Source organism: Bombina bombina, chromosome 6 (assembly GCF_027579735.1).
Source record: "Bombina bombina isolate aBomBom1 chromosome 6, aBomBom1.pri, whole genome shotgun sequence".
NCBI classification, from domain to species: domain Eukaryota; kingdom Metazoa; phylum Chordata; class Amphibia; order Anura; family Bombinatoridae; genus Bombina; species Bombina bombina.
Window position 1 is genome coordinate 816,407,471 of NC_069504.1, and position 27,819 is coordinate 816,435,289.

Sequence of the window (27,819 nt, forward strand, 5' to 3'; positions counted from 1 at the left end):
AATTTTAAATTTAAACTGGAAAACCTCCGTGTATTACTAGGGGAGGTGTTAGCGGCTCTGAATGATTGTAACACAGTTGCAATACCAGAGAAAATGTGTAGGTTGGATAAATATTTTGCGGTACCGGCGAGTACTGATGTTTTTCCTATACCTAAGAGAATTACTGAAATTGTTACTAAGGAGTGGGATAGACCCGGTGTGCCGTTCTCACCCCCTCCGATATTTAGAAAAATGTTTCCAATAGACGCCACCACACGGGACTTATGGCAAACGGTCCCTAAGGTGGAGGGAGCAGTTTCTACTTTAGCTAAGCGTACCACTATCCCGGTGGAGGATAGCTGTGCTTTTTCAGATCCAATGGATAAAAAATTAGAGGGTTACCTTAAGAAAATGTTTGTTCAACAAGGTTTTATATTGCAACCCCTTGCATGCATTGCGCCGATCACGGCTGCAGCGGCATTCTGGATTGAGTCTCTGGAAGAGAACATTAGTTCAGCTACTCTGGACGACATTACGGACAGGCTTAGAGTCCTTAAACTAGCTAATTCATTCATTTCGGAGGCCGTAGTACATCTTACTAAACTTACGGCGAAGAATTCAGGATTCGCCATTCAGGCACGCAGGGCGCTGTGGCTAAAATCCTGGTCAGCTGATGTTACTTCTAAGTCTAAATTGCTTAATATACCTTTCAAAGGGCAGACCTTATTCGGGCCCGGGTTGAAAGAGATTATCGCTGACATTACAGGAGGTAAAGGCCATGCCCTGCCTCAGGACAAAGCCAAAGATAGGGCTAGACAGTCTAATTTTCGTTCCTTTCGTAATTTCAAAGCAGGAGCAGCATCAAATTCCTCTGCACCAAAACAGGAAGGAGCGGTTGCCCGCTACAGACAAGGCTGGAAACCTAACCAGTCCTGGAACAAGGGCAAGCAGATCAGGAAACCTGCTGCTGCCCCTAAAACAGCATGAATTGAGGGCCCCCGATCCGGGATCGGATCTAGTGGGGGGCAGACTTTCTCTCTTCGCCCAGGCTTGGGCAAGAGATGTCCAGGATCCCTGGGCGCTAGAGATAATATCTCAGGGATACCTTCTGGACTTCAAATACTCTCCTCCAAGAGAGAGATTTCATCTGTCAAGGTTGTCATCAATCCAGACAAAGAAAGAGGCGTTTCTACGCTGCGTACAAGAGCTCTTGTTAATGGGAGTAATCCATCCAGTTCCACGATCGGAACAGGGACAGGGGTTTTACTCAAATCTGTTTGTGGTTCCCAAAAAAGAGGGAACTTTCAGACCAATCCTGGACTTAAAGATCCTAAACAAATTCCTAAGAGTTCCATCGTTCAAGATGGAGACTATTCGGACAATTTTACCTATGATCCAAGAGGGTCAGTACATGACCACTGTAGATTTAAAGGATCCTTACCTTCACATACCGATTCACAAAGATCATTACCGGTACCTAAGGTTTGCCTTCCTAGACAGGCATTACCAGTTTGTGGCTCTTCCATTCGGATTGGCTACAGCTCCAAGAATCTTCACAAAGGTTCTGGGTGCTCTTCTGGCGGTACTAAGACCGCGGGGAATCTCGGTAGCTCCATACCTAGACGACATTCTGATACAAGCTTCAAGCTTTCAAACTGCCAAGTCTCATACAGAGTTAGTACTGGCATTTCTAAGGTCACATGGATGGAAGGTGAACGAAAAGAAAAGTTCACTCGTTCCACTCACAAGAGTTCCCTTCCTGGGGACTCTTATAGATTCTGTAGAAATGAAGATTTACCTGACAGAGGACAGGCTAACAAGACTTCAAAGTGCTTGCCGCACCCTTCATTCCATTCAACACCCGTCAGTGGCTCAATGCATGGAGGTAATCGGCTTAATGGTAGCGGCAATGGACATAGTACCCTTTGCACGCTTACACCTCAGACCACTGCAACTGTGCATGCTAAGTCAGTGGAATGGGGATTACTCAGACTTATCCCCTTCTCTGAATCTGGATCAAGAGACCAGAAATTCTCTTCTATGGTGGCTTTCTCGGCCACATCTGTCCAGGGGGATGCCATTCAGCAGACCAGACTGGACAATTGTAACAACAGACGCCAGCCTTCTAGGTTGGGGTGCCGTCTGGAATTCTCTGAGGGCTCAGGGACAATGGAGTCAGGAGGAGAGTCTCCTGCCAATAAACATTCTGGAATTGAGAGCAGTTCTCAATGCCCTCCTGGCTTGGCCCCAGTTGACAACTCGGGGGTTCATCAGGTTTCAGTCGGACAACATCACGACTGTAGCTTACTTCAACCATCAGGGAGGGACAAGAAGCTCCCTAGCTATGATGGAAGTATCAAAGATAATTCGCTGGGCAGAGTCTCACTCTTGCCACCTGTCAGCAATCCACATCCCGGGAGTGGAGAACTGGGAGGCGGATTTCTTAAGTCGTCAGACTTTTCATCCGGGGGAGTGGGAACTCCATCCGGAGGTCTTTGCCCAAATACTTCGACGTTGGGGCAAACCAGAGATAGATCTCATGGCGTCTCGACAGAACGCCAAGCTTCCTCGTTACGGGTCCAGATCCAGGGATCCAGGAGCAGTCCTGATAGATGCCCTGACAGCACCTTGGGACTTCAGGATGGCTTACGTGTTTCCACCCTTCCCGATGCTTCCTCGATTGATTGCCAGAATCAAACAAGAGAGAGCATCAGTGATTCTAATAGCACCTGCGTGGCCACGCAGGACTTGGTATGCAGACCTGGTGGACATGTCATCCTGTCCACCTTGGTCTCTACCTCTGAAACAGGACCTTCTGATACAGGGTCCCTTCAAACATCAAAATCTAACTTCTCTGAAGCTGACTGCTTGGAAATTGAACGCTTGATTTTATCAAGACGTGGGTTTTCTGAGTCAGTTATTGATACCTTAATACAGGCTAGGAAGCCTGTTACCAGAAAGATTTACCATAAGATATGGCGTAAATACCTATATTGGTGTGAATCCAAAGGTTACTCTTGGAGTAAGGTTAGGATTCCTAGGATATTGTCTTTTCTACAAGAAGGTTTAGAAAAGGGTTTATCTGCTAGTTCATTAAAGGGACAGATCTCAGCTCTGTCCATTCTGTTACACAAACGTCTGTCAGAAGTTCCTGACGTCCAGGCTTTTTGTCAGGCTTTGGCCAGGATTAAGCCTGTGTTTAAAACTGTTGCTCCACCATGGAGTTTAAACCTTGTTCTTAATGTTTTACAGGGCGTTCCGTTTGAACCCCTTCATTCCATTGATATAAAGTTGTTATCTTGGAAAGTTCTATTTTTAATGGCTATTTCCTCGGCTCGAAGAGTCTCTGAATTATCAGCCTTACATTGTGATTCTCCTTATTTGATTTTTCATTCGGATAAGGTAGTTCTGCGTACTAAACCTGGGTTCTTACCTAAGGTAGTTACTAACAGGAATATCAATCAAGAGATTGTTGTTCCTTCTTTGTGCCCAAATCCTTCTTCGAAGAAGGAACGTCTACTGCACAACCTGGATGTAGTCCGTGCTCTAAAATTTTACTTACAGGCAACTAAGGAATTTCGACAAACGTCTTCTCTGTTTGTCGTTTACTCTGGGCAGAGGAGAGGTCAAAAGGCTTCTGCTACCTCTCTTTCTTTTTGGCTTCGTAGCATAATTCGTTTAGCTTATGAGACTGCTGGACAGCAGCCTCCTGAAAGAATTACAGCTCATTCTACTAGAGCTGTGGCTTCCACTTGGGCCTTCAAGAATGAGGCCTCTGTTGAGCAGATTTGCAAGGCTGCAACTTGGTCTTCGCTTCATACTTTTTCCAAATTTTACAAATTTGACACTTTTGCTTCATCGGAGGCTATTTTTGGGAGAAAGGTTCTTCAGGCAGTGGTTCCTTCTGTATAAAGAGCCTGCCTATCCCTCCCGTCATCCGTGTACTTTTGCTTTGGTATTGGTATCCCAGAAGTAATGATGACCCGTGGACTGATCACACTTAACAGAAGAAAACATAATTTATGCTTACCTGATAAATTCCTTTCTTCTGTAGTGTGATCAGTCCACGGCCCGCCCTGTTTTTAAGGCAGGTAAATATTTTTTAATTTATACTCCAGTCACCACTTCACCCTTGGCTTTTCCTTTCTCGTTGGTCCTTGGTCGAATGACTGGGAGTGACGTAGAGGGGAGGAGCTATGTGCAGCTCTGCTGGGTGAATCCTCTTGCACTTCCTGTTGGGGAGGAGTAATATCCCAGAAGTAATGATGACCCGTGGACTGATCACACTACAGAAGAAAGGAATTTATCAGGTAAGCATAAATTATGTTTTTCAGACACCATCTTCACACATCTTCCCGATGATAGAGGCAAAGAATGACTGGGGATTATGGGTAATGGGAGTGACACTTAACAGCTCTGCTGGGGTGTTCTTTGCCTCCTACTGCTGGCCAGGAGTTGAATTCCCACTAGTAATTGGAATAAAATTGTGGACTCTCCATGCCATTGGAAAGAAATAGTTATGCCCCAACAACAGGTGTTCTGCAGGACCTGGCCAGTGCTAAGTTGTATGTGTCTCCTTAATGGCTTACTGGCTGTGTCCTGCTCAGCAGTAACAATTCAGTGGGGCTCACAAGCCGATCTTTTGCTTTAAAGGGACGTTCAAGCCAATATTGAAATCCACATGGATGCATTTCAGTTTTGAATAGAACATTTTTTTTAATATATATATATATATATATATATATATATATATATATATATATGTATGTGTATATATATATATATATATATATATATAAGCAAAAATGCTTCTAATAAAACCTATGGCTGTTTCAGAAGTGTATTTAAGTATTCACTTTAAACACAACACTTGCTCAGAGAGCCTAAGGTTCTTGTACCATCTTGTAATGACTCAATTTATTAATTACTGGCATGATACAGGCCCCACTGGTAATCTGAGCAGCTGCAGTATTTAAAATGCTGGGGCACTGAGAATATCTAGCTATGCTTTACATGCACGTGCATAGAAAAATGCTAACACTAAATCATTGGTAACTTTTACTAGAAGCATTTTTGTCAATACATGTATATTGCAAATATGTTTCTATTCAAATATGTTATTCATCTGTGTATTTAAATTTTGACCGGAATGTCCCTTTAACCCCTTTACAGAGTCTCCTGAAGAAAAATGGTTGACAATTCTCATACTTCTCATACATATTTTTTTCTTTCTAATTAATGCCTCCTGCTTCCAACTTCTTTGTACTTCTGAGATGTTCCTTTTATTGCTGCCCCCTCTTAAGAATTCACATTTTGTTCCTGTACAAAATGTTAATTTGTTGTCTGCTTTTTCGTCTGTCGTGTTTACTTTAAAAGTTCTTGCATGAGCACTGTATACACTTAATACCACCTCCTCCCACGCACATTTTCCCATTACTCACTTTTTTTGTGTCTTCGTTAGCTTTGCCTGTCATGTCTGACATGACTCATTTATGAAAATGTATGCTAATATATTTCATGCGACAACACGGCACTCTCATCACATTCACTTAAAATTCATGAACATTAAGTTCCCGCTGTGCTTTCTTTGCTTTGAGAGATCTAAAAGGCAATTCTCTATCATTAGTACCTCCTGATTGCATTGTAACATGCATTAATTGAAAGTGTTTAAAGAGGCGCTGTACCAAAATGTGTTTTTCCCTTTAAACAAACAGAAAGATTTTTATATAAAATGTTTAATTATGCCTAGTGAAACCGCTTCACAAAATACCTTTATTTTGCCCGATTTTTAATGTCATTTAGCTCTGAAAATTGAGAATTTTCTTCTTCTCAGAATCTGAAATGGATCTTGCCGATTTAGTGGGGCATTCTAGTCAAAATTAAACATTCATGATTCAGATAGGAAATGCAATTTTTAACAACTTTCCAATGTACTTTTATCATCATGCGCATCAGTGATATCTTCGTATAAAAATAAAATGCTCTAATTTTGTTAGTGCATGCTATTAGGCACTCTTATGTTGTTAATTGTGTGCTTAAAGGGATTGAGAGGTCAACATTGAAATGTGCATGTGTGCATTTAAATTTTTAAATAAAGCATTTTTGCAGTATACATCTGTTAGCAAAGTCAAAATTATTAGTTTTTTTTTCAGTGGCATTAACACACATGCTGTGAGTGCCCGTGCACTAGCAATTAAGCACCACACCTTCTCAGCAGTTGCTTGTATGAGACAAATTAAAGAGACAGTTTACTCAAAAAAAATTATCCGCTTTAATTTGTTCTCAATTATCCACTTTACCTGCTGGAGTGTATTAAATTGTTTACAAGTAGCTCCTTAACCCTTATATTGGCATTTGAAATAGTTGATTTAGCCCATGGTATCCCCACATATTCTGAAAGTTTTTGGCTTTAGGGCCAAGCTATAGATAAGCTATGTAAACAAAGCCTGCAGAACAAATTACACTCCCATTTTGGTATAGAAGAGATAAGGTAATACAATTTTAATTTTCCATTGTTTTCTCTAAGTATTGGTCTTTGGTTTATGGACATATATAAGATAAAGAAGCCTGTATATGTGCACAATGTGATAGAGTAATGAGATCTGATTATACCTACAAGGTCAACCCATTTTATTAGGTTGTGGCTTCGAAACACAAAATCAGTTATTATACACAAACCTAAAAAAAAGCAAATTCTCATGCATTTTATACTCTGCAGCTGGTAAAAAAAAAAAGAAACATATTAAGGGAAGCACAATATTACGGTAAATTGTCCCTTTAATTCATCACTTATAAAACGGACAGTTGCTGCTTCACATGGAACAAAAGTTAAAGGGACAGTAATACACCATTTTTCATATAACTGCATGTAATAGACACTACTATAAATAATATGTACAGATACTGATATAAAAATCCAGTATAAAACCGTTTAAAAATGTACTTGGAAGCTTCCAGTTTAGCTCTGTTTAAAAGGTTACTGGAACCCCCACTGCAAGTGGGAAATATCAGACACTCCCCCCTCCCCTTCCTTTGCATATGAAAAGACCCTTTACACAAACAGAAGCAAGCTGGAGTAGGTATACGTCGGTATTCTCCTAGAGCTTAAAAAAAACCAACAACTTTATGGGCTATATAAATAGTTCATCTACAAAACATTTATGCAAAGAAAAAATTAGTGTTTAATGTCCCTTTAAGAAGCAGGGATGATTGACAGCCCCGGCTAAACGGCTCTAGTCATACGCAGCATATATGAGTTTGCTGCTGAAACAGCAGTAACTTCCACTAGCAAAACTGCTTCTAGTAAAAGTGCAAAAATGTTTGTTTAAAATTTAAATGAATTCATGCTCATTAAAATTGTGACCTTTCTGTCCCTTTATCTCCAGCAAATTGTAAAAATACACGCCTAAAGGGGCATTGGTACAAAAATAATCTGCTGTAATAAATTAGACCTTTTTTTTTTTTTACTGTTTTTCATTACTATGTCCCTTCAAAAGGATGTGGAATTCAAAGCTAAACTTTCATGATCTGCATACAGTTAGGAAATAATTCACCTCTTTCTCTTTGTATTCCATAAGGAAGCCTCAGAAATCTAGATATGCTCTTTTAAAAAAGAACAAAAAAAAGGCCAGTTTCAACAAAGGATATCAAGAAAGAGAAGCCCAAAGGCAGACCATGCTGTAATCTGAGATGTTATAGCAGAAAATGCAGCATGTCTGCAGAAAGAAAGGGACACATGAACTGTTGGCTCTTTCACTTTGCAGCGCTGCTCTGCATCAGATTATTCTCTTCAAACAGTTCTGTGCTCTGGCTGCACTGAGTACTTTTTTCTTAATACAGTGCAGTCAGAACAAAGTGCTGTTTGAAGAGAACAGTCATATATGGAGCAGCACTGCAAAGCCTAATTTAAAATTGAATTTAAAAATGACCTGGAGAGAAAAAATTGAATTAAAAAAAATCATTGCAGAAAGTGGAAGAGAGTTCTTACTCTGGGGAATGAAGTTATTTCGATAATACAAGTAAATTAGAGCATTTTCTTGATATTTTACCCTCCATAAATGTTTTGATTTCAAATATCCATGATGAATATCCTTTTGGTTAAGTGGCATATAGCTTTATATGCTTTTGAGGGGAGGTACTTAAGACTTGTGCTGTCTGATACTACATTATTTTTCTGTTCTGTGACAGGTGTTTATGGATTGGTTTGAGAAGTTCCAGGAACAGCTTTACAAAAAGGTTGTCCTACTGACCGGCGAGACAAGCACAGACCTGAAGCTACTGGGGAAGGGTAACATCATTATCAGCACACCAGAGAAGTGGGATATCTTGTCTCGCCGGTGGAAGCAGCGCAAAAATGTTCAGAATGTGAGCTTGTTCATCGTAGATGAGACTCATCTCATAGGGGGAGCCAATGGGGTGAGTGTAACTTGCAAATCCATTGCTTCAGTCTCTCTTTACTTTTTTTTATTTCCTTGCTAGTACTGAATTTAATTTTTATATTTAATGATGACATTTATTCTGGTTCAGAGAAGCACCTAGCCTCTCTTGTCCTTAGAAACTTATGATTAAGAGTTATGTGCCAATTTATATGGTGGTCTTAGAAAACTAAGAATATCAGCCCTACACTACTGTGTGTTAAACCCCCACAGGGCACTGCTGGTTCCGAGCAGAACCTGCCACTGATCCAATCAGCAGTGGTAGTCGTACAACTTAAATGTGCAACTAATGCTGCTGTTTGGTTTCTACTCGGGATCAGCAGTGCTCCTCAGGCCCCGAGAGGCACTTCTGTGTGTTGAAACCTTTTGCAGGCGTTAAACACACAGTAATATAGGGTCAATAGTCTTAAAATTACATGCTCTAACAAATAAGGGCATTTTATTTTTAAGCTACTATGGCCCTTAAATGTTTTAACTCCACCGATTCTTATCGTAAAACCCATCCATGCTACTGACTGCTGTTAATCAATTGCACTTGGGATTTTAACATTCTTTCCTCTTAACTGTGTTTTTCTTGCAGCCAGTTCTGGAGGTCATTTGCTCCCGTATGCGATACATCTCATCGCAGATAGAGAGGCCCATACGCATTGTAGCTCTGAGTTCTTCTCTTTCAAACGCCAAGGATGTTGCTCATTGGTTAGGCTGCAGTGCCACTTCTACGTTCAACTTCCATCCCAATGTGAGACCTGTTCCACTTGAGCTGCACATACAGGTAACTATCTTATACTATGTATAGCTCGCATTTTAAATGTTGAGTGTCAAATAATTTTTTAAATCCTAAATGTACGGCTAAAGCTCCTATATTTAGCATCCCCAAGTAGAGATTTTTCTTCTCTGTGGATATTATAATTGTATATTTGGAGACTTTCAGACAGGTAGATTTATTTAGAAATGAAAATGTAGAATGCTTTTCATGACAGGCTTCTTCATCTTCTCTGGTGGACTGAGATTAAAAATATTTAAAGGGACACTCAATCAAATTACTTTCATTATTCAGATAGAGCATGCCATTTTAAACAACTTTCCAATTTACTTCCATTAACAAAATGTGCACATTCTATTTATATTTAAACTTTTTGAGTCACCAGCTCCTACTGAGCATGTGCAAGAATAAGTGTGTATGCATTTGTGAATGGCTGATGGCTGTCACATGGTACAGGGGGAGTGGAAAAAGACACAACTTTCTTTTTTTTATGACACGATGAGTCCACGGATCATCTTAATTACTAATGGGATATTCACCTCCTGGTCAGCAGGAGGAGGCAAAGAGCACCACAGCAGAGCTGTTAAATAGCTCCTCCCTTCCTTCCCTTCCACTCCAGGCATTCTCTTTGCCTACGTTAGTGATAGGAAGTGGTAAAGTGAGGTGTTAGTATAGATTCTTCAATCAAAAGTTTATTATTTTTAAAGTAGTGCAAGATTGTGCTGCTTTGTCCTGGGGTATAGCCATAGTCCATATCAGTCTCTTCAGTAGAGCATTGGTGGCTTTAGAGCAATGGGAACTTGTGGGACATAATTCTCACTGTGCCTCCCATATATTATTGCTGCCCTAACCCTGAAAACCTGAGGAATATATATTCAGGAATTTCTTTCTCTTCACAGGTCCATGTGGGGGATAGGACCCCTCAAACCTGGTGAACTGCCTTTGCTGTCAGGCAGACATATGAGGTAAGTGCTTGATATTTTCCTGGGAACACTTAGAGGAAAAAGAGCACTTTTATTATCCAATACATCACATAAGGAGCTTATCGTTGCAGGGCAAACGTAGGCACTTTGGGACAAATGACACTCTCGGTAACTGGGAGAACCAGACAGTGTGTACAGGCTCTGGGGCTGGGAGACAAGCTCTTATATGGTGGTTACGGTACTATGGCGTTATTTTTTACACTATATCACGCCCGTGGACTACTGTTGAGGTTAAGCCACACCCGCCACACCCACGATGGGCGGATCTTACGTTTTGCGCGCTCTTTCTTGCGCCTCTATCAGGAAGACAGTCTAAGCCGGATACGTACCGGATAGTCCCTCTACCTAGAAACGCATGTTTTTCAACAGGAAGAGACAGTAAAGTTTTTTACATTCAAACGTTTTTATTGCATATTCTTATTATGGTGATTCAGTATGGACTTAGGAGCCTCGCACAGTGTTACTTGCTCCATGTGTTTGGATGCAAATGTGGAACCACCAATCCCTTTCTGTTCCTCATGTATTGAGAGGGCTTTAAGTTATAGGGAAAATATTTTTCCTGAGCAAAACTCTTCGAGAGGATGCTTCCCAAGAGTCTGACGAGATTCAGGGTATGCCGCAGCTTTCTCCCCAAGTGTCCCAAATTTTAGCGCCCGCTCAAACAGTGCCCTGTACTTCTGCTCTTGCGCCCACTGGAGTTACATTAAAAGACATAGCTGCTCTCATGTCTTCCACAATTTATGATGCATTGTCTGCTTTCCCTATGCTTCAGGGTAAACATAAAAGGAAAACCAGGCATCCAGTAAGTGAGGTTTCGGAGGCAATTATTGCAATCTCGGACGTACCCTCCCAAGGACCTGAAGAGGAGGGTAATGAGGTTCCATCTGAAGGCAAAATTTCATACTCAGAAAGTTTATTGCCTCTGACGGACTCGGTGGTTGTAACTTTTAGGTTTAAACTAGAACACCTCCGCCTGTTGCTCAGGGAGGTTTTGGTTACTTTAGATGACTGTGACTTCACGGTGTTGCTTGCTACCGAGAAGGCTAGTAAATTAGATATTTCAAAGTTCCTTCTTACTCAGACGTATTTCCGGTTCCTAAGCGAGCTGCGGAGATCGTTACTAAGGAGTGGGAGAAACCAGGCATTCCCTTTTCTCCCTCCCCTATTTTTAAGAAGATGTTTCCCATAGCTGACTCTTTAAAGGAGGCTTGGCAAACAGTTCCTAAGGTGGAAGGAGCTGTTTCCACCTTAGCCAAGAGAACTACTATTCCCATAGAGGATAGTTGTGCTTTCAAAGATCCTATGGACAAGAAGTTAGAGGGTTTGCTTAAAAAGCTTTATGTTCACCAGGGTCTGCTATTGCAGCCTGCTGCGTGCATTGCTACCGTCACTAGTGCGGCAGCATATTGGTTTGTTGCTCTGTCTGAGTCTCTCAGGACTGAGACTTCCTTGGAGGAGATCCAAGACAGGATAAAGGCTTTGAAGCTAGCTAATGCTTTTATTACGGATGCTTCACTTCAAATTATTAAACTGGGATCTAAGAGCTTGGGTTTCTCTGTCCTAGCCCACAGAGCCTTATGGTTAAAACCTTGGTCGGCCGACGTGTCATCTAAGTCTAAACTTTTGGCGATTCCTTACAAGGGGAAGACCCTGTTTGGACCTGGCCTGTTGGAAATTATTTCTGATATCTCGGGAGGTTAAGGGTCATCTACTCAATCGGGATAAGAGAAACAGACAAAAAGGACGACAGAGTAATTTTTGTTCCTTTCGAAATTTCAAGGGAAATTCTCCCTCTTCCTCCTCTAAGCAGGAACAATCTAAGCCTACATGGAGACCCAACCAATCATGGAACAAGGGTAAACAATCCAAGAAGCTTGCTGCTGAATCCAAAACAGCATGAAGGGCATGCCCCTGATCCGGGACTGGATCTGATGTGGGGCAGACTTTCCTCCTTTGTTCATTTCGTTCAGGCTTGGATTCGGGACGTTCAGGATCCCTGGGTGATAGACATAGTCTCTCAGGGATAAAAATTGGAATTCAAAAGTTTTCTCCCAGAGGCAGGTTTCTGCTTTCAAGATAGAGGCGTCCTTACATTGTGTAAAGAACCTCTCCAGCCTTGGGAGTGATTGTTTCCGTTCCAGTTCAGGAACAGGGTCAGTGATTTTATTCCAATCTGTTTGTGGTTCCCAAAAAAGAGGGAACCTTCAGACCAATTTTAGACCTAAAGAGTCTAAACAAATTTCTCAGGATTCCTTTCTTCAAGATGGAAACGTTCTTCCCTTAATCCAGGAGGGTCAATTCAATCAATGACAACTGTGGATTTAAAGGACGCGTACCTACATGGCCCTATTCACAGGGATCATCACACTTCCTTTCGGCCTGGCCACGGCTCCCAGAATCTTCACAAAGGGTCTGGGGTCTCTGTTGGCGGTCCTTCGGTCACGGGGCATTGGGGTGGTGCCTTATCTGGACGACATTCTAGTCCAGGCGCCATCTTTTCAGCAAGCAAGATCCCACACCGACATAGTGTTATCTTTCCCGAGAACTCACGGGTGGAAGGTACATTTGGGAAAGAGTTCCCTAGTTCCAGACACAAGAATCACTTTCTTGGGAATTGGGTGATTATGACAAGACGCCAGCCTTCTGGAGTGGGGAGCAGTCTGGGGCTCTCTCAAGGCACAGGGAGTTTGGACTCAGTCAGAGGCTGCTCTTCCTATAAACATTCTAGAGATGAGGGCAATCTTCAAAGCCCTTCTGGCCTGGCCCCAGTTAGCCTCACTTTGGTTTATCAGGTTCAAGTCAGACAACATAACTTCAGTGGCTTACATCAATCATCAAGGAGGAACGAGGAGTTCCTTAGCGATGACAGAGGTAACCAAAATAATCCAGTGGGCAGAAGCCCACTCTTGTTACCTGTCGGTGATCCACATCCCAGGGGTGGACAATTGGGAGGCGGATTTTCTGAGCAGGCAGACTTTTCATCCGGGGGAGTGGGAACTCCATCCGGAAGTGTTTTCCAACCTGATTCTCAAGTGGGGTCAACCTGGATTGGATCTCATGGCATCTCAATAGAATGCCAAGCTCCCGAGATACAGGTCGAGGTCCAGGGACCCCCAGGCGGAGCTGATAGATGCTCTGGCGGTCCCTTGGACATTCAGTCTAGCATATCTATTTCCTCAGTTTGCGCTTCTTCCTCGGGTAATTGCTTGAATCAAACAGGAGAGGGCTTCGGTGATCCTCATGGCTCCGGCTTGGCCTCGCAGGATTTGGTATGTGGATCCGATGGAAATGGCATCTCTGCCACTGTGGAGACTCCCGTTGAGGAAGGATCTTCTGATTCAGGGGCCTTTCCTTAATCCAAATCTAGTTTCTCTGAAGCTGACTGCTTGGAGATTGAACGCTTAATTTTATCCAAGCAGGGATTTTCTGATTCGGTCATAGAGACCATGATTCGGGCTTGTAAGCCTGTGACTAAAAGGATTTACCATAAGATTTGGCGTAAATATCTTTATTGCTGTGAATCCAAGGGCTACACATGGAGTAAGGTTAGGATTTCTAGAATTTTGTCTTTTCTCCAAGAGGGTTTGGAGAAGGGTTTATCAACGAGCTCCCTAAAGGGTCAAATCTCGTCTATTTTGTTAGACAAACGTCTGGCGGATGTCCCAAATGTTCAATCTTTTTGTCAAGCCTTGGTCAGCATCAGGCCTGTGTTCGAACCAGTTACTCCTCCATGGAGTCTTAATTTAGTTCTCAAAGTTCTTCAAGGGGCTCTGTTTGAGCCTATGCATTCCTTAGATATTAAGTTGTTATCTTGGAAAGTTCTATTTCTTGTTGCTATTTCTTCAGCTCGTAAAGTGTCAGAGCTCTCGGCATTGCAGTGCGATTCTCCTTACCTTATTTTCCATTCAGATAAGGTAGTTTTATGTACTAAACTAGGATTTCTTCCTAAGGTTGTTCCTGATAGGAACATTAATCAGGAGATTGTGGTTCCTTCTTTGTGTCCTAATTCTTCTCAGAAAGAACGTCTTCTGTACAATTTAGACGTGGTTCATGCTTTAAAGTTTTACTTACAGGCGACTAAGGACTTTCGTCAGTCTTCTTCCTTGTTTGTGATTTTCTCAGGAAAACGTAAGGGACAGAAAGCTACGGCTACTTCTCTTTCTTTTTGGCTGAAGAGTATCATAAGTTTTGCATATGAGACTGCTGGACAGCAGCCTCCCGAGGGGGTTACGGCTCATTCCACAAGGGCTGTTGCTTCCTCATGGGCATTCAAAAATGAAGCTTCTGTGGAACAGATTTGCAAGGCTGCAACTTGGTCCTCTCTTCACACTTTTTCAAAGTTCTACAATGTTGACACTTTTGCCTCGGCTGAGGCCGCTTTTGGGATAAAGGTTCTTCAAGCAGTGGTGCCTTCCATTTAGGTTCCCTGTCTTGTCCCTCCCGTATCATCTGTGTACTCTAGCTTGGGTATTGAATCCCATTAGTAATTAAGATGATCCTTGGACTCATCGTGTCATAAAATAGAAAATGTATGCTTACCTGATAAATGTATTTCTTTTTTGACACGATGAGTCCACGGCCCACCCTGTTCTTGTAAGACAGGTTGTGGGTTATGTAAACTTCATACACCTCTGCACTTTGGCTTTTCCTTTCTCTTACTAACTTAGGTCGAATGACTGGAGTGGGAGGGAAGGGAGGAGCTATTTAACAGCTCTGCTGTGGTGCTCTTTGCCTCTCCTGCTGACCAGGAGGTGAATATCCCATTAGTAATTAAGATGATCCGTGGACTCATCGTGTCAAAAAAGAAATAAATTTATCAGGTAAGCATAAATTTTCTTTTTAAAATTGTCAGAAAAAGAAACTACTACTCATTTGAAGTTCAGACTAAGTGCTATTGCATTGTCTTATTTTGCATTTGTTAATTATGCAAATCTACTGTGTTGACTGGTCCTTTAACCGGCCATATCAAATTGTAAAATACATGTTAGTAGACATAATATGCAACCAGAAAACTTTTCTCTCTGCTTCTTAGGGCTTTAATATCAGTCACACGCAAACCAGGTTGCTCTCAATGGCAAAGCCAGTGTATCATGCCATTGTCAAGCACTCTCCTAAGAAACCCATCATTGTTTTCGTCCCTTCACGGAAGCAGACACGTCTCACTGCAATTGACATTCTCACTACTTGTGCTTCAGATGTTCAGAGGCAGAGGTAAACCAGATAAAAAGAACAGCAGTGTTTCTACTACATAAGGTTGTTTTGGAATTTTATGATTTACTTTGGTTTTATCTGCAGGTTTCTGCACTGCACAGAGAAGGATCTAGCGCCATACCTGGAAAAGCTGAGTGACGAAACACTGAAAGAGACGCTGTTAAATGGAGTAGGCTATCTGCACGAAGGGCTGTCCTCACTAGAGAGGCGAATAGTGGAGCAACTCTTCAATACAGGTATTGCACTTTCTCTTATGTATATTCTGTATCTGATAGTTTCTTAATCCCAACCACTTCATTCAGTATCATTTTCTGAGTCCTGATATTTTGTTTAACATTTGTTATATGTTTATCTCTTGTACGTTTCCTTTCTTTATGCCTTTGAGTTGAATTGCATATTTACATTAATTTTTGTTTTGTACATCTAAATCATTATCCTTTTCTCTTACATTGGTGTATCCGATCCACGGCTTCATCCTTACTTGTGGGATAGTCTCAATCCCTACAGGAAGTGGCAAAGAGAGCACACAGCAGAGCTGTCCATATAGCTCCCCTCAGGCTCCGCCCCCCCCAGTCATTCTCTTTGCCGCTCTAACAAGTAGCATCTCCACGGGAGGGTTAAGAGTTTGTGGTGTTAGATTTGTAGTTTTTATTTCTTCTATCAAAAGTTTATTTTAAAATAGTGCCGGCTTGTACTATTTACTCTGAAGCAGAAAGAGATGAAGATTTCTGCTGAGAGGAATATGATTTTAGCACCAGTAACTAAAATCCATTGCTGTTCCCACGCAGGACTGTTGAATACCGGAGAACTTCAGTTGGGGGGAACAGTTTGCAGGCTTAACTGCTTCAGGTATGATCAGTCATTTTTCTAACAAGACCCAGTAATGTTAGAAGACTGTCAGAAATCCCCACAGGGGTAGGTAAGCCATTTTTTTCAGACGCTGTATAAAACGATGGCTTAAATTAAGGGCTTAATTTCTGGTTGACACTTTTTTGGGCTTAATCGATTGCTTGTTAGCATGATTTAAGAATGGATATGGTGTTTTTGAGACTTATAAAACGCTTATGGGGTTTTTTATTTCGCCTGGCACTTGATTAGACACCTAATCTACCTCAAAGGCCCCATCACTCTGGAATGAAGAGGGAGGGGGCCTCATTTTCGCGCCTCAGTTGCGCAGTTGTTTTTACTAGACAGTTCATGCAGATTCACGTGTGGAGTCCAGAAACCTCAGAGGGGACTTCAGAGAGGCTTATTTCTTCTTCAAATAATCCCTAAGGAAGGTAAAAGCCACAGTAGAGGCTGTGGCATCGTGCTGTAGTGTTTGTAACCGGTTAACTGCTGTTTTTAGCTCCGGTTTGGGCATTAAGGGGTTATTTGATCTGAAAATGTGTGTGCAATCTTTTCAAAGCATTAGGATAATGTGGTGAAAATTTCATTAAGATCGGATGTTTATTTGATGGTTATTTGATGTTTTGGTAATAAAGTGTGCACTTTTATTATTTAAAGACACAGTAATGTTTTTTCAAAAAGTATTTTTTCTTGCATTATAGTGCTGTCTAAGTCTGTCAAACATGTCTGAGCCTTCAGATAGCCCTTGTTCTATATGTTTAAAAGCCATGGCGGTACCCCCATTGAATTTGTTTGAAGTGTGCTATAGCGTCCAAGCAGTTTAAGGACCATACAGTGACACTTAAAAATGTAGCCCAAGATGTTTCTTTAGCTGAAGGTAGTGAGGATAGTACTCTATCCTCTCCTTCTGTGTCGACACCAGTAATGCCCGCGCAAGCGATGCCCAGTACCTCTAGCGCATCGATCCCTATTACTTTGCAACAGTTAGCAGCAGTAATGGATAATTCTCTCGCAGCATTTTTATCCAAACTGCCAGCATTTCCAAGGAAGCGCGATAGCTCAGTTTTAAATACAGAAAATGAGCAACCAGACGCAGCGGATAATTTATCTGTAGTGCCCTCACAACAATCTGACTTGGCGGTGAGGGAGGGTCTGTCTGAGGGAGAAATTTCTGACACAGGAAAAGTTTCTCAACAGGCAGAACCAGATACCGTAGCATTTAAATTTAAGCTAGAACACCTCCGTGCCCTGCTTAAGGAGGTCCTGGCTACACTTGATGATTGTGACCCCTTGGTGGTCCTAGAAAAATTGTGTAAAATGGACAAATTCTTAGAGGTCCCGGTACACACTGACGCGTTTCCGATACCTAAGAGGGTGGCGGATATCGTGACTAGGGAGTGGGAGAGGCCAGGTGTACCCTTTGTTCCCCCCCTATATTTAAGAAAATGTTCCCCATTGTTGACCCCAGAAGGGACGCGTGGCAGACGGTCCATAAGGTAGAGGGGGCAGTTTCAACACTAGCTAAGCGCACGACTATACCAATAGAAGACCGTTGCGCTTTCAAAGATCCTATGGATAAAAAATTAGAAGGTTTACTTAAGAAAATATTTGTTCAACAAGGTTTTCTTCTTCAACCAATTTCTTGCATAAATCCTGTAACCACTGCAGCGGCTTTTTGGTTTGAGGAACTAGAAAACTCGCTCCAGAAGGAGACTTCTTATGATGAGGTCATGGACAGAATTCACGCCCTGAAGTTGGCTAATTCTTTCATTACAGATGCCGCTTAGCAGTTAGCTAAATTAGCGGCAAAAAATTCTGGTTTTGCAATCGTGGCGCGCAGAGCGCTTTGGCTAAAATCTTGGTCGGCGGATGTGTCGTCCAAAACAAAATTGCTTAATATTCCTTTCAAGGGTAAGACCCTATTCAGGCCAGAGTTGAAAGAGATCATTTCAGATATCACTGGGGGAAAGGGCCATGCCCTTCCACAAGATAGACCTTTCAAAGCTAAAAACAAGTCTAATTTTCGTTCCTTTCGCAATTTCAGGAACGGACCTGCTTCTACCTCTACAGCTACTAAGCAAGAGGGTAACGCTTCCCAGTCCAAACCAGCATGTAAACCCCTGCAAGGCTGGAACAAGGGTAAACAGGCCAAGAAGCCTGCTGCTGCTACTACCAAGACAGCATGAAAGGGTAGCCCCCGATCCGGGACTGGATCTAGTAGGGGGCAAACTTTCTCTCTTTGCTCAGGCCTGGGCAAGAGATGTTCCGGATCCCTGGGCGTTAGAAATTGTCACTCAGGGGTACCTTCTGGAATTCAAGAACCTTCCTCCAAGGGGAAGGTTCCACATTTCTCGCTTGTCTTTAGACCAGATAAAGAGACTGGCATTCTTACGTTGCGTAGAAGACCTTCTAAAAATGGGAGTGATACACCCAGTTCCAACAGCAGAACAAGGACTGGGTTTTTACTCAAACCTGTTTGTAGTTCCCAAAAAGGAAGGAACTTTCAGGCCAATCCTGGACTTAAAAATTCTAAACAAATTCCTCAGAGTTCCATCATTCAAAATGGAAACCATTCGGACAATCTTACCAATGATCCAGGAGGGTCAATATATGACTACCGTGGATTTAAAGGATGCGTACCTGCATATTCCTATCCACAAAGATCACCATCAGTTCCTGAGGTTCGCCTTTCTGGACAAGCATTACCAGTTCGTGGCTCTTCCCTTCGGGTTGGCCACTGCTCCCAGAATTTTCACAAAGGTGCTAGGGTCCTTTCTAGCGGTACTAAGACCAAGGGGCATTGCAGTAGCACCTTACTTAGACGACATCCTAATACGAGCGTCGTCCTTTCACAGAGCAAAGGCTCATACGGACATTGTTCTGGCCTTTCTAAGGTCTCACGGGTGGAAGGTGAACGTAGAAAAAAGTTCTCTGTCCCCGCTCACAAGGGTTCCCTTCCTGGGAACACTAATAGACTCGGTGGAAATGAAAATCTTTCTGACGGAGGTCAGGAAGTCAAAACTTTCGAACACTTGTCGAGTTCTTCATGCCATTCCTCAACCCTCCGTGGCTCAGTGCATGGAGGTAATAGGACTAATGGTTGCGGCAATGGACGTGGTCCCTTTTGCTCGAATTCATCTAAGACCACTGCAACTGTGCATGCTCAAACAGTGGAATGGGGATTATGCGGATTTGTCTCCCCAAATACAAATGGACCAGAAAACCAGAGACTCACTCCTCTGGTGGTTGTCTCAGGATCACCTGTCTCAGGGAATGAGTTTCCGCAGACCGGAGTGGATCATTGTCACGACCGACGCCAGCCTCTTAGGCTGGGGTGCGGTCTGGGACTCCCTGAAGACTCAGGGTCTATGGTCTCGGGAAGAATCTCTTCTCCCGATAAACATTTTGGAATTGAGAGCGATATTCAATGCGCTCCAGGCCTGGCCTCTGCTAGCGGAGGCCAAATTCATCAGATTTCAGTCTGACAAAATAACGACTGTAGCGTACATCAATCATCAGGGAGGAACAAAGAGTTCCCTGGCGATGAGGGAGGTGTCCAAGATCATCAAATGGGCAGAGGATCACTCCTGCCATCTATCCGCAATTCACATCCCAGGAGTGGACAACTGGGAGGCGGATTATCTGAGTCGTCAGACTTTCCATCCGGGGGAGTGGGAACTTCACCCAGAGGTTTTTGCCCAGTTAACCCAACTATGGGGCTTCCCAGATCTGGATCTCATGGCGTCACGCCAGAACTCCAAGGTTCCACGTTACGGGTCCAGGTCCAGGGATCCCAAGGCGACATTGGTAGATGCCCTAGTGGCGCCTTGGTCGTTCAATCTAGCTTATGTCTTTCCACCGTTTCCTCTTATCCCTCGGCTAGTAGCCAGAATCAAGCAGGAGAAGGCTTCGGTAATCCTGATAGCTCCTGCGTGGCCACGCAGGACTTGGTATGCAGACCTGGTGGATATGTCATCGGCTCCACCATGGAAGCTACCTTTGAGACAGGACCTTCTAATCCAAGGTCTATTCAAGCATCCAAACCTAATTTCTCTGCAACTGACTGCTTGGAGATTGAACGCTAAATTCTAGCTAAGCGTGGGTTCTCTGAATCAGTTATAGATACTCTGATCCAGGCTAGAAAGCCTGTTACCAGGAAAATTTACCATAAGATATGGCGGAAATATCTTGGTTGGTGCGAATCCAAGGGTTACTCATGGAGTAAGATTAGGATTCCAAGGTTACTATCCTTTCTCCAAGAAGGATTGGAGAAAGGGTTGGCAGCTAGTTCTCTAAAGGGACAGATTTCTGCTCTGTCCTGTTGCATAAACGTCTGGCAGCCGTGCCAGATGTTCAGGCGTTTGTACAGGCCTTAGTCAGAATCAAGCCTGTCTACAGACCTGTGGCTCCTCCATGGAGTCTAAATTTAGTTCTTTCAGTTCTTCAAGGGGTTCCGTTTGAACCTCTACATTCCATTGATATTAAGTTGCTATCTTGGAAAGTTTTGTTTTTGGTAGCTATTTCTTCTACTAGAAGAGTTTCTGAATTATCTGCTTTGCAGTGTGATTCACCCTATCTGGTGTTCCATACAGATAAGGTCGTTTTACGTACCAAACCTGGTTTTCTTCCAAAAGTAGTTTCCAATAAGAATATTAACCAGGAAATAGTTGTTCCTTCTCTATGTCCTAATCCAGTTTCTAACAAGGAACGTCTGTTACACAACCTCGATGTAGTTCGTGCTTTAAAGTTATATCTAAAAGCAACTAAAGACTTCAGACAAACATCATCCTTGTTTGTCGTCTATTCGGGCAAGAGGAGAGGTCAAAAAGCAACTGCTACCTCTCTATCTTTCTGGCTGAAAAGCATCATCCGGTTGGCTTATGAGACTGCCGGAAGGCAGCCTCCCGAACGTATTACAGCTCATTCTACTAGAGCTGTGGCTTCCACATGGGCTTTCAAGAATGAGGCTTCTGTTGAACAGATCTGTAAGGCAGCGACATGGTCTTCACTGCATACATTTGCCAAATTTTACAAATTCGATACTTTTTGCTTCTTCGGAGGCTATTTTTGGGAGAGAGGTTTTACAAGCAGTGGTGCCTTCCGTTTAGGTTACCTGACTTGTTCCCTCCCTTCATCCGTGTCCTAAAGCTTTGGTATTGGTTCCCACAAGTAAGGATGAAGCCGTGGACCGGATACACCAATGTAAGAGAAAACAGAATTTATGCTTACCTGATAAATTTCTTTCTCTTACGGTGTATCCGGTCCACGGCCCACCCTGGCAATTTAGTCAGGTTTAAATTTATTTTTGTAAACTACAGTCACCACTGCACCCTATGGTTCTCCTTTTTCTCCTAACCGTCGGTCGAATGACTGGGGGGGCGGAGCCTGAGGGGAGCTATATGGACAGCTCTGCTGTGTGCTCTCTTTGCCACTTCCTGTAGGGATTGAGAATATCCCACAAGTAAGGATGAAGCCGTGGACCGGATACACCGTAAGAGAAAGAAATTTATCAGGTAAGCATAAATTCTGTTTTTACATTTTTTCTTTTCATCTGAATTTATTTGTGACTCAGCCTTTCCTTTCTGCATAACTTAGGTGCGGTACAAGTGATAGTGGCCTCGCGCAGCTTATGTTGGGGTCTGAATATTGCTGCTCACCTGGTGATCATCATGGATACTCAATATTATAATGGCAAGATCCATGCGTGAGTATGGGTGATCAAATTAAATGTTAAAATGTGAAACATTTTTATTTATACTGAACTTGTGTGTATATTGTTACAGGTATGTGGATTATCCCATTTATGATGTCCTCCAGATGGTAGGATATGCAAACCGCCCACTGCAGGATGATGAGGGACGCTGTGTAATAATGTGCCAGGGGTCAAAGAAGGTGAGCTTATGGAGGAGTTCTGCGCCAATTATTTGTGTTTGCGCAAAACTAGTTGATTGATATTTCTGTATCCATCTCTTTCCCCCAATACATTCTCCCAACTGCTTTTCATAAATGTTTTAATGTTTTATATTCTCTCTAGCTGTTTTCTTCAATCTCACTTGTACTTAAATATCTTTTTTTTTTTTTTTTTTTTTTTAAAGGATTTCTTCAAAAAGTTCCTGTATGAACCTCTGCCTGTGGAGTCCCACTTGGATCATTGCCTGCATGACCACTTCAATGCAGAAATTGTCACCAAGACTGTTGAAAACAAACAGGATGCTGTGGACTACCTCACATGGACGTTCCTGTACCGGCGCATGACACAAAACCCCAATTACTACAACTTGCAAGGTGCCAATGGTTGACATAATACCGTTATTTCCTTTCTAAGACTATCCCAAGTATGATTGTGACTCGTATTTTTGTGCTGCTAAACCCTCTCTTTAGTTTAGTTTCAGCCTATGAGGACCTTTCCTGCCTGCCATTGGTCTCTTTTGCTTTTTTACTGTTCTTCCTTTACTTTTCTCTTTCACTACTATAGATCATACAAGCGTAAAGACAAAATGGTGTTTTGTTTTGTTTTTTAATTCATCTTATACATTTAGTGTCTTATTTTAGATTTGAATGTTTTACAGATTTAAGTTCTGACCGAAAAATCAAGTAAATCCCTAAGTAAAGGCAATTCAAAACTTATTTCTATGGGAAATACAAACACCCCTTTCTTTCAGATTGCACCCCCACTGTGCTGACAGGGGAAGGGCAAAATGACCTCTCCCCACTGCTATTTCTTCCTTTCTAGTCATGTCCTACCTAGCTTAACTGGCTGTTAAAGGGACAGTATACACCAATTTCATATAACTGCATGTAATAGACACTACTATAAAGAAGAATAAGCACAGATACTGATTATAAAAATCCACTATAAAACCTTTTCAAACACTTACTTAGAAGCTCCCAATTTAGCACTGTTGATGACTCTCCCCTGCATATGAAAAGATCCATTACACAAACAGGATCACGCCAGTGGACATCAGTATATATTTAAAACTTTGGGACTTGATCAGGAGAATGCAAATCAGCACAATGTTATTTAAAAAATAAGCAAAACTATACATTTTTACAAAAACACTCCCAGATTGGATATATAAATTGATCATCTGCAATACCTGTATAGAAAGAAAAATCTAGTGTACAGTGTCCCTTTAATGATTCCAGACTGGCCAACTTCTTCCACAGAAAATATGACTCTGTCCCCACCTGACTTCCCAATTTAACAAAAAAGTTTGTTTTTTTTGTTTTTTTAACAGGTTCTTGGTTAAGGAAGCTTTGATGTTTTCCAAATATGCTTGTATGCTACATCTTGTGTTTGTATATATTTTTGGTTCATTTTACTGTGCCCCAACAGACACCTTTGGTGTTATTGTTTACAGTTCTCATGCGTTGATTTTATTCTTCCTTCTTTTCAGGTGTGTCACACAGGCATCTCTCAGATCACCTCTCCGAGCTTGTTGAACACACACTCAGTGATCTAGAGCAATCGAAGTGTATAAGCATTGAAGATGAGATGGATGTTGCTCCTCTGAACTTGGGCATGATTGCAGCCTATTACTATATCAATTACACCACCATTGGTGAGCAATAGTGTCTTCCTTTTGTTTCTCTTATATCTTCCCCTCGCCAGTCTCTTGGCCATTACCCTTTTTTCGTTTGATCCTTTCTTGTTTTCTCAACATGTTTCTCATCTCTGTCCAGAGCTTTTCAGCATGTCATTGAATGCCAAGACCAAGGTTAGAGGGTTGATAGAAATAATCTCCAATGCTGCAGAGTACGAGAGCATACCTATCCGCCATCATGAGGACAACTTGCTACGACAGGTGAGGGGCAGGAACAGAGGGGTCCGCATTATGTGATGTGTATTTGGCAGAACATAGAATGAACGGGAAATAAGTTGACATTGCATCACTCACATTCCCAAGAAATGATGTAGACACACACAATGATGTGTCCCTTGAAACATGACAGCTTGTAGTAGCATGAATGCCGAGATTCTGATGGCATTGTTAGGCTACAGGTGTGGTTTATTGTTAATGTTGGATTATCTCTGTAACTGCTTTCTTCTATTTTAGTTGGCACAGAAGGTCTCCCACAAACCTACAAACCCCAAGTTCAATGACCCTCATGTGAAGACTAACCTCCTGCTTCAGGCTCATCTCTCCCGCATGCAACTGAGTGCAGAGCTCCAGTCTGACACAGAAGAGATCCTCAGCAAGGTAACCACTCTAACAGTTCTTCCTTTTGTACTTTATAGGTGTACCAATAGCCTATGGGGGGGAAAAAATAGTTTTGATAAACGGATAAGCTTGTGTGGATTAGGAATGTGACAATTGTTCTTAAAAAGAACACCAAGGATAATATGGTATAAAATGTTGTTTGCAGATACCCAAGACTGTTCTGAAAATAAAAATAGGCTAAAGATAAAATATTTGGAAAATTACAGGTTAAACTAGATAATCTTGTTTGCCTTTTTTTGTTTCCCTTCATTCCTCCAGGCAATCCGTCTCATCCAAGCATGTGTTGATGTGCTTTCCAGTAACGGCTGGCTAAGCCCTGCATTAGCTGCTATGGAGCTTGCCCAAATGGTTACTCAGGCTATGTGGTCCAAGGACTCCTACCTGAAACAACTGCCTCATTTCACTTCTGAAAACATCAAGAGGTGCACAGACAAGGTAAGATTAAAAGGACAGTCTACGCCAGAATTTATATTTAAAAAGATGGATAATCCCTTTATTACCCATTCCCCAGTTTTGCACAACCAACACTGTTATTTAATACACTTATTACCTCTGTGATTACCTATATATACGCCTCTGCAGACTACCCCCATATCTCAGTGCTATTGACAGATTTGCATGTTAGCCAATACATTGTGGCCAATAAATAACTCAACGGGATAAGCACAATGTTATCTATATGGCACACATGAACTCGCTCTGTCTAGCAGTGAAAAACTGTCAAAATGCACTGAGATAAGAGGCAGCTTCCTGCTTTACGTACTGTCATGAAAGACGTGTCAGACATGTCATATACTTCGTGTGTTTTTGCTTCTCCCTGGAAGATTACAGATAAACAATCACATGGAAAGTAACAAACATTGCTGATTAAACAATGGTTATAGTATAATGATAAATGAGGTTCTGTATATGTTTATCCGTATGATTGAGAATATATTTACCCACATTGATCCATTTTACATTTATTTCCATTAAGGGTGTGGAAAGTGTATTTGATATCATGGAAATGGAGGATGAGGACCGCACTGAGCTACTGGCTCTTTCTGACCCCCAAATGGCTGATGTGGCCCGGTTCTGTAATCGGTACCCTAACATTGAGTTGTCGTATGAAGTAGCAGATAAAGAAATGATAAGGAGGTAAGCAAGGGGGAAGTAGTACAAATTAAAGGGGGGCAGAAAAGCTGCGCAGAAAGATGAGAATCAACAAAGTAAAACGTACCATTTATTTTTCCATATAAAAGGTCTGTACACATAAGGAGAGTACAAATGGAAATGCCAATGCACCAAACAATAGAGCTTACGTGTTTTGTCCGTAGCCACAATCATGTCCATGTTGCAAGAGATATTTTAACATCTTTAATGCATGCTATTTCGTATGCATGATAGAAAATAGCTTAGTTTTTACAGCATTGCAGCTAATAGAGTAAAGTTCTTCGACTACCTTATGATTTTTTAATACCTTTTCAGTGGTGGTGCTGTCGTTGTCCTGGTTCAGCTTGAACGTGAAGAGGAAGTTACTGGACCTGTAATTGCTCCTCTCTTCCCCCAGGTATATTCTATTTTCAGCAGTCTACAAAAGTTGCTGCCAGTGAAATAGCTGTTCATCAGTCTGGGAGCAACCCAGGAGGAAATCCTATTATTTATGTATTTATTTATCTTTAAGAAGTCAAGAAATTATTTTATATATGATATGAATGTATGTAAAAGTATCGAAAAAGCTAAGGGCCATGAGTAAAATGATAGTAGCCATGTTTCCTGGGGCTTGTCAATTCCGGTGATAAAGCGCTTGGTTAACTCCTCCTTGCCAATTACAACCTTGTTAAAAGGACATTTATTTCCGTAACTTACATAATGAAATGCTAAAGTATTTGAAACTTTTGTTTTCTTAGGGTTTTGTCATTTCTGATCAATAGGAATAGAGCTTTGGAAAAGCTTTTCTTGATTAGCGTTATCTGAGGTCCTCTACCTTGGCCAGTTGAAGCATATGATTATTTTAATTAGTGCTCTTTACATAATATAAATGTCCCTCTAAAAAATGTTTGTGGAATTTTGGGTTTGATTTCTCTTTAAATGGCATGTTCTTATTTTTAGTTCACCTGCAGTTGATTGTTTTAGCTTCAATTTCGTTCTGAAGGTTTAGGCTATAGGAACTACTACTATATACATCCTATTAGGTGAACCAGAACATAATCATTTTCTTTGATTAACTAGTCTGTGTTCTTGAATATAGTCTGAGCTGAAAGGATCCCATACATTGCATAAACACATTTTAATTTCCCCCTCCAGAAACGTGAGGAAGGCTGGTGGGTGGTGATTGGAGATGCAAAATCAAACAGTCTGATTTCAATCAAGAGACTAACGCTGCAACAGAAAGCAAAGGTGAGGAGGTTACATAAGTAAATCTATTAAGAAGCGTGTGCTGAATCCCTTTATTAGCAATGGGGTAAATTGATTTAAACGGTTCATAGAATTTATTTTTAGTTTCATCCTAAGCAAGTTCTTCTCCTTCCCATAGGTGAAGCTGGATTTTGTGGCACCTGCAACAGGAAACCACAACTACACCCTTTACTTCATGAGTGACGCTTACATGGGCTGTGACCAGGAATACAAGTTCAGTGTGGATGTAAAAGAGGCTGAGAGTGACAGTGACTCTGATTAAAAGGAACGAACTGTGTAGCTGAGAGCGACTTGGATGCCAGTTTTCAATAGCTGCCTAGTTCAGATGGAAGCAGCAACTTTTACTTGTAGATAAAGGACAGTTTGTGATCGTGTAAATACAGTCTATCTTTGATGTCTATATAAAGGGGAAATGTGCTAACATCTTTGCGTCGTTATAACATTGTTTGTAGCTGGGGCAGAGCTACATCGATTGTGTTTGAAATCTGCACCTTGTAGATGTTCTATTTCCCGAATTAAATTTTTACTTGTATATAATCTGCCTTTTTGTTTTTTCGTTTTCTTTAATATGTGACATATTTGTTAAAAATAATTTGGGGAATCTTTGCTAAAAATTTACAAAATCTCTGAAAGTTAAAGGGATAGTCTACTTGATTTTTTATTATAGCTAATGCTCTTACTACCCATTCCTCCGCTTTGAATAAATAATATCCTTATATTAATATACTTTATAACCTCAAAGATTGCTTGTTTCTAACCCCCAGGCCACCCCTTATCTCAGAGCTTTTCTTTAGCTTTTTACAATCTTTCACACAGCCAGGCAGTGTTAGTTTATGTGTGCCACATAGATCATAATTTTATCCCTTGGAGAATAATGGTTATGTAGGAACCAGCACTAATTGGCTAAAAAGTACTGAGATGAGGGTCAGTCTGTAAAGGCTTATATACAGGTAATCATAGAGGTAAAAAGTATACTA

At 41.7% G+C, this 27,819-nt stretch overlaps 1 protein-coding gene across 1 annotated transcript in view; it reads left to right on the forward strand.

Moving 5' to 3' along the window:
* Positions 1-27,379, forward strand: part of SNRNP200 (small nuclear ribonucleoprotein U5 subunit 200) — a 111,992-nt gene extending 84,613 nt beyond the window's left edge. Inside the window, exons 31-45 of the mRNA XM_053718182.1 lie at positions 8,167-8,394; positions 8,995-9,186; positions 15,193-15,371; positions 15,456-15,607; positions 21,816-21,924; positions 22,004-22,112; positions 22,316-22,505; positions 23,621-23,785; positions 23,907-24,028; positions 24,281-24,424; positions 24,704-24,880; positions 25,422-25,582; positions 25,913-25,994; positions 26,732-26,824; positions 26,961-27,379. Of these exons, the coding sequence (XP_053574157.1) occupies positions 8,167-8,394; positions 8,995-9,186; positions 15,193-15,371; positions 15,456-15,607; positions 21,816-21,924; positions 22,004-22,112; positions 22,316-22,505; positions 23,621-23,785; positions 23,907-24,028; positions 24,281-24,424; positions 24,704-24,880; positions 25,422-25,582; positions 25,913-25,994; positions 26,732-26,824; positions 26,961-27,104 (2,247 nt within the window). The 3' untranslated portion in view covers positions 27,105-27,379. The remainder of the gene's footprint in view (positions 1-8,166; positions 8,395-8,994; positions 9,187-15,192; positions 15,372-15,455; positions 15,608-21,815; positions 21,925-22,003; positions 22,113-22,315; positions 22,506-23,620; positions 23,786-23,906; positions 24,029-24,280; positions 24,425-24,703; positions 24,881-25,421; positions 25,583-25,912; positions 25,995-26,731; positions 26,825-26,960) is intronic.
* Positions 27,380-27,819: the final 440 nt, after the last annotated feature.